At 37.0% G+C, this 7356-nt stretch overlaps 1 protein-coding gene across 4 annotated transcripts in view; it reads right to left on the bottom strand.

Moving 5' to 3' along the window:
* LOC107756111 (dixin-A-like) overlaps positions 1-7356 on the bottom strand; it is a 31864-nt gene continuing 24508 nt past the window's right edge. For 3 of the 4 annotated variants that reach the window (XM_016573112.1, XM_016573110.1, XM_016573111.1), the window contains exons 10-20: positions 6648-6698; positions 6390-6494; positions 6215-6268; positions 5598-5690; positions 4964-5035; positions 4772-4837; positions 4529-4690; positions 4377-4443; positions 3079-3187; positions 2583-2691; positions 1-1346 (exon numbers count right to left, since the gene is read on the bottom strand). In XM_016573112.1, coding sequence (XP_016428598.1) covers positions 1215-1346; positions 2583-2691; positions 3079-3187; positions 4377-4443; positions 4529-4690; positions 4772-4837; positions 4964-5035; positions 5598-5690; positions 6215-6268; positions 6390-6494; positions 6648-6698 — 1020 coding nt within the window. In that variant the 3' untranslated portion in view covers positions 1-1214. The remainder of the gene's footprint in view (positions 1347-2582; positions 2692-3078; positions 3188-4376; positions 4444-4528; positions 4691-4771; positions 4838-4963; positions 5036-5597; positions 5691-6214; positions 6269-6389; positions 6495-6647; positions 6699-7356) is intronic. The other variant, XM_016573113.1, reaches the window with a different exon arrangement.

Raw genomic sequence — 7356 nt, 5'->3', positions numbered from 1 at the left:
CATAGTGTATACTGCTTCAAACTGTTTATTTGCAAACCAAATAACATTCTTCTTAAACCAGCAATGCAACCAGCAGTAATCAGGAGTGTAAAGCAGAATTTCAGTCATGGCATACAGTCGCTTGTATCACCATCAATACGGTTCTTGTTAGCAACAGGCTTCTCTGATGAGAGTGATTATGTGCCTTTTTTGGATACAAAGAGGACATTTTCATCTTTAAAATATTATTCAGTATTTATAGGACATCATTTATACAGTGTAAAGGCACTATGCCTCGCTCCATCTCTGAAATATTAACATATTTACATAAATATAAGACAGAACAAAAATACAAAAGGCAAACCCCGGCCACCTCTCTTTCTTAGCAGATTCCAGGCACTTTCCTGTAAACTCAAATCAGTGCAGCGGAACGGCACATCTGATAGTTAACATTTGAAAGATAGCTCTCTTAAAAAAGACTTATTGAATGACATCTTATATCAAACAAGCAAAACACTTTGGTCCTTGGAGAAGATTTAGTCTTTTTTGCAGAATTTCATAAAGAATGTGTCTAACGTATGTTTTAGGGAAACTCTTTATCTAAGATCTCACAGCAAGGTAACAGCAGATGTCAAACTCCTTTCTGCTCTATACTTGCATACTTTTACTGCTGCTTTCTTAAGATTCATAACCACATTCACACAAGTACTCTTGACAGTCAAGATTACCTACTTCTCTCTATTCACAGCAAAAAAAAAATTCAATTTTGGTTCATCGAAATAAACAAAAAGTACTCTGGCAGAACCTACTTTAAAGTAGGTGAACTGAACAAAAGGCTCCTCCGTCACAGTGAAGAGTTTGTCTGCTAGTAAAGCATTTGAATGGGTGTCTGTTCTATGGCAAGACCTCTAAAAGAGATCAGAAATCCTGTCCTCCCATCCTCTGTATAGTTATGTTTGAGTAATACTGGTCTGGACAGGACGCAAGATGGGACTTTCTCCATCTGGTGCTCCTTACGATGATCCTCCACATCCTTTCAGGTTCATTCTGCTGTTCAGCTCATGCAGGATAGAGTAAAGGTGGGTGGGACTTTCTTAGGGCACTAAAGCTCCATCCTCTGTACACTTGAGTTACAAATCAATGTTATTTCATTTTGGCACAGACGTCTCCATTTCCTTAGACAGCTTCTTGCTGACTTGTGTTAGGTCCTGTCGAGGAAAATAGAGAGAGTGAGCTTAAAATGGTGAGAAACAGATGTGGTACCAGCTGTATAGATGCGTGCAGTACCCTCTTTGCCCATGATCCTCTTCTACCCAGGCCACGATCTTCCCTTCCCAGCCGGGCACCACTGCGTCATCCTGGAACACCTGGGAGAAGCCATGGGTCCTTTTTAAACATTATATGCAACGTTTTATTTTGATAAAAAAAAAAAAAAGAAAATTCTGTCACTCATGTCGTTCCAAATCCGTAAGAAACTTCGTTCATCTTCGGAACACAAATTATGATATTTTTGATGAAATCCGAGGGCTTTCTGACCCTGCATACACAGCAACGCAACTTCCACGTTCAAGGCCCAGAAAGGTAGTAAGGACATTGTTAAAATAGTTCAGTGAAATCAGGGGTTCAACCTTAATTTTATAACGCTACAAGAATATTTTTTTCGCGTAAAGCAAACAAAAATAACGACTTTATTCAACAATTTCTTCTCTTCCGTGTCAGTCTTCGATGCGCGTTCACAAGAGTACTACATCGGACCTTGAACATGGCATTTTCTTTGCTTTCTAGTAGGGATGCACCGATACCACTTTTTCCAGTACTCACCCGATACCGATACTTTTATTTTTGGTACTTGCTGATACCGAGTACCGATACCAATATTTTCATTGCATTTGTAAATTTTTTAAATATTGGGCAACTATCAATACTTTGTCGGGGGACCCTTAGCCTTAATGACAGCCTGTAGTCTCCTGGGCATGCTGTCAACCAGGTTCATGCAAACCTGAACTTCAATTTTTTTCCCAGACTCGGTCTGAATAATTTTTGGTCCCAAATTTGTATCAATTTTGTATGAATTCCCCTATAAATTGTCTTATATTTACGATTTAGTTTTAATCCAAATGATGCGTGCCAAGTGAGCGAATATCAATAAAGATCACACAACAGATGTGCTCTCTCTCTCTCTCTCCCTCCCCACCATTAAGTAATGCTGTGTGGTATCGGCGTTTGATATCGGGCATTTTAACGAGTACGAGTACAGGAGCTCAGTATCGGGCCGATACCGATACGCATCCCTACTTTCTAGGCAGGGTCAGAAAGCTCTCAGATTTCATCCAAAATATCTTAATTTGTGTTCTGAAGATGAACGAAGGTCTTACGGGTTTGGAACGACACGAGGGTGAGTAATTAATGACAGAATTTTCATTTTTGGGTGAACTATCCCTTTAAAAGTCCCTACTGTTCAAAAAAAATATTTAAAGACCCCATTCATAATTGAAAGTTTGCTGCGGCCCCCTAATGGGCCCTGGCCTTCTGGTTGAGAACTACTGATTTAGATGCTTGAATGCAATGAGAAAATATCCTGTTGACTGATTATGTGGCAATACCTCTTCCTTCACAGTGCCAAACTCTGGATCCAGTGCTTTAAAATGGTACCGATAATTGCCTTCCCGATCAACAGCATCCTTAAAGTCTCGCAGGGTGACCTCCCCAAGCCTGTTGACATAAGACAATGAAAAATCTCATAGCACATATGTGACCCTGGACCACAAAAACAGTCATAAGTCGCATGGGTATATTTGTATCATTAGGATATTAAGTAAAGATCCATGAAGATATTTTGAAAATTTCCCACCATAAATATATCAAAATCTAATTTTTAATTAGTAATATGCATTGTTAAGGACTTAATTTGGACAATTTTAAAGGCGATTTTCTCAATATTTCGATTTTTTTTGCACCCTCAGCCAAATATTATTCTATCCTAAAAAACTGGTTTTGTGGTCCAAGGTCACATATCTAAAGTATACTACATTATATTGATTTAAGGCTAAAGATCCACTCAAGCCACATATATGTGTAATACCCAAGAGTCTGACTGACCTCTTGGGGATGTTGACCATGAATGGCGTGAGTGAGCGGTCAGTGAAGTACAGGACTTTGGTGCATGCTGATGAGTTTAACGCAGGGCTGCTCTGAGAATGAACCATTTCTGTAAGAGAGCAGAAGAGATTATTCACTTTAGTAGTATTTTAAATAAGCAGCAATATACCTACTGTGAAACCTGACAAGTACAAATGATATTCATATATATTTAAACGGTTATGTCATTTCCTGTACTGAGGTGTTTTGTACGGTGACCCAGTAGTGCAAATGAAATCTCAACAACACAACGAAATTGCCACAGCACAACGCATAGGACTAATTTCATTATTGTGCTAATTTTGCTGTATTGTGACTTGTTTCTGTTGTGTTGTGGCTTGTTTTTTTTGTGCTAATTTCATTGTGTTGCAACAAGTTTCTGTTGTGTTGCGACTTGTTTCCATTGTGTTGCGGCTTTTCCCCCTTGTTTTTGTTGTGTTGCAACTTGTTTCCATTGTGTTGTGGCTTCTTTCCATTGTGTTGTGTTAATTTCGTTGTTTTGTGGCTTGTTTTCGTTGTGTTGCGGCTTGTTTCCGTTATGTTGTGCTAATTTCATTGTGTTGCGGCATGTTTCTGTTGTATTAGGGCTTGTTTTCGTTGTGTTGTGACTTGTTTCCATTATGTGGTGGCTTGTTTCCATTATGTTGTGCTAATTTCATTGTGTTGCGGCATGTTTCTGTTGTATTAGGGCTTGTTTTCGTTGTGTTGTGTCTTGTTTCCATTATGTGGTGGCTTGTTTCCATTGTGTTGTGGATTGTTTTTGTTGTGTTGTGACTTGTTTCCGTTGTGTTGTGACTTGTTTCCATTACGTGGTGGCTTGTTTCCATTGTGTTGTGGATTGTTTTTGTTGTGTTGTGACTTGTTTCCGTTGTGTTGTGACTTGTTTCCATTACGTGGTGGCTTGTTTCCATTGTGTTGTGGATTGTTTTTGTTGTGTTGTGACTTGTTTCCGTTGTGTTGTGACTTGTTTCCATTACGTGGTGGCTTGTTTCCATTGTGTTGTGGATTGTTTTTGTTGTGTTGTGACTTGTTTCCGTTGTGTTGTGACTTGTTTCCATTACGTGGTGGCTTGTTTCCATTGTGTTGTGGATTGTTTTTGTTGTGTTGTGACTTGTTTCCGTTGTGTTGTGACTTGTTTCCATTACGTGGTGTCTTGTTTCCATTGTGTTGTGGATTGTTTCCATTATGTTGTGCTAATTTCATTGTGTTGCGGCATGTTTCCGTTGTATTGTAGTTTTGGGATTAAGATGTATGCTTACTTGAAGTAGGAGGCCAGGAGTCTCGATCTGAGTGAGACGCTTTATGACCTGGAGATTTGCCTCGGGTCTACAAAGAAACAGACTGATTTGAGAACAGAATGTAGATCAGGTGCAAAACCTGCTGTGTGAGAATGGATAAACATTCATCGTACCCTCCTCTCCTGTTTGTGGCGTGTTTCCAGGTCATAGAGGCGATCCATCAGGCTGGCCACACCTTGCTCAAGGGTGTCCAAAGTGTGATGTTGAGGGTCGTGACCTCCAAAGCTGTTCCTCAGACTATGGAGAGCATCTCTTACTAACTGCAGCTCCTCAGCCTATAAGAGACACAATTACATATATCTCTATAGATATAATATAAAATAATTGAGGGAAAAAAAGGCTTCAGGCTTATTTACCCCATGGTGTGGTTTTGATGCTGTGACGGGTGGGTGTGAATAGCCGTTGTTTTGCGAGCCAGGAAGCTGAAACAGACGACAGGGCGTCTTTACTTGAAATTTTAAGAAATAATGGAAGCACTAAACATAATCTGCAATGTGTGAAAACAAACCGCTGTGGGGAGAATTGTGTATTATTTATAGGCGTGTTACCTCCTCTGTCTCATGGCTCATTAACTCTTTGAGAATACTCTCCTTGTGCTCCAGCTCCATCTGCAGGCAAGCCTGAGAAACACACAAACATTCTCATTCACACTGAACTGTTCTATAAAAGCAAGTGCAGAAGCCTTCAGTTACATAATGAGGTAAACAGATTCATTATTAGGGCTCAACAATAAGGATTATTTTTTTTCTGCTGGGGCGGTCGGGCCTGTACTTGCCCTAGTGACATTTTTACCTGCATACTTTTATATTAAGTTTCAAAAGCATTCACTCTCAATTTAACATATATTTATAGAATACTAGAATACTAAAAATATTTTCTTTATATCTTCTTTATATTTTTATGCATTATATATTATGGATTATTATATATTTATTAAATTATATATATATATATATATATATATATATTTATATATATGTATGTATGTATGTATGTATGTGTATGTGGGTGTATATATATATAAAACATAAAATACTAAATTTGCAATAATAGCTGTACATTATATAAATTCATAAACAAATGAATAACTATCCTGCATTTCCATTCCCATCATGCAGTTCTCCTTCACAGCTGCTATGCTAGTTGAGAGTTGAGTCTGCAGGGCTGTGTTTGAAGTCGTACCTGCTGGCTGCTGCTGTCTGTCAGCTTGCGCAGTGTCTCATCCAGCTTCAGCTGTTGCTGCTGCAGAAGCCGATCCTTTTGGCCCAGTTCTTTCTGCACAGCATAAAGACAGTAAGTTTAAATATATTATAGAAATAGATGTGGTATAACTACCAAAGCTTTATTATGAAAATCAGCATTTGATTAGAAAAAGCATTCTTTAATGTGAGGAATTCTAGAATTTTAAGCTATAATCTACTCATAAATTAAAGCACAACTACAGTCAAGCTACCATTTTGAAAAAAAAAAAGGTAGCTACACAACAAGCTACTAATAAAAACTCGTAACAAGACTGAAGCTTAAAAGTAATATATTTCTAAATGTGTAAATATCAGATAATAGTTTATTCATTTAGCAATCAGAACAAATTAATATAATCTTGCATATACAACAAGGATCTCAATTAAGGTTGCAACATAAACATTAATTACCACTAAATAACAATAAAACTAGAAAACTCTATAATTTCTATAAAAACAACTGAAAACACTAATGAACAGTAGAATTAGAATACATACTATATATTGTGGAAAAATGTTTGTAATAAACATTATTATACTTTGCAAAACAAGACATGCCTTATATTCGCTAAGAAGCCTGTTCCGCTCCTCTAGCTTCCTCTGTAGCTCGGCCTAAGAAAAAAAAATACACACATAATAATTGACAACTGGTCTCAGAAATGGTATAACTGAAACAAAATTAATATGCATAGCATAAAAACTAAAATGTCAGGTCTCAGTTGCATGCGCTCACATTTTGTCCCGCCAGCTCATCTTTGGCAATACTGGTGCGCAGGAGTTCCTGTTTGAGCTGCAGGACTGAGGACTCCTGCACAGCCATACGCTGCTGAAGAGCATCCTGAGTGATGACAAAGCACAGTCAATTAAACTAAACTCGCATATCTAACTTGTTCTGCTCTATATCAGTCTGAGACTTATTGAATTCTTAGTAATGTGAGTGTGAGGGTCTTATTTTATAGGCATGTGGAGTTTGGAGGTATGCAAGACTTACTTTCACCCCCTGCAGGTTGCGAGCCTCCTGTTTGAACCTCAATAGCTCCCTCTGCATGTAAATATAATATAAATAAACAAAATAACTTTAGAGACGTTACAGCATAGATTGGATTAATAAAAAAAAAAAAAAACAGGACTTGACAAGATCAGCACATAAAAAAGTGACTACAAAGTAAGTATAAAGTAGTCAAACGAACTAAAATGATACTCAAAAATACATTAATACAGTATAGGAGTCTCTTATGTTGCACTTACTACAAAAATACAGTAAAAAATGTAATATCATGAAATAATATTACAATAAAAAATATGTTTTCTATTTTAATATATTTTAACATTTATTTATTTAATATGTATTTATTTATTCCTGCAATAGCAAAGCTGAATTTTCAGCAGCCGTAATTCCAGTCTTCAGTGTCACATGATCATTCAGAAATCATTATATTATGCTGATTTGGTGCTCAAGAAACATTTCTTATTATTGTGAACGTTCAATATTTTTGTGGAAACTGTGATATAGGTTTTTTTTCAAGATTCTTTGGTTAATAAAAAAGAACGGCATTAATTTTAAATAGAATTCTTTGGGAACATAAATGTTTTTACTGTCACTTTTGATTCATTTAATAAATCCTTGATGAATAAAAGTACTCAATACTTTCCAGAAAACACATTTTGCTGACCTCACACTTTTGATTGGTAGTGTATTA

This window comes from Sinocyclocheilus rhinocerous, unplaced genomic scaffold, assembly GCF_001515625.1.
Source record: "Sinocyclocheilus rhinocerous isolate Xijiao unplaced genomic scaffold, SAMN03320098_v1.1 scaffold682, whole genome shotgun sequence".
Classification (NCBI taxonomy): domain Eukaryota; kingdom Metazoa; phylum Chordata; class Actinopteri; order Cypriniformes; family Cyprinidae; genus Sinocyclocheilus; species Sinocyclocheilus rhinocerous.
This window is presented reverse-complemented; position numbering and strand designations above follow the sequence as displayed.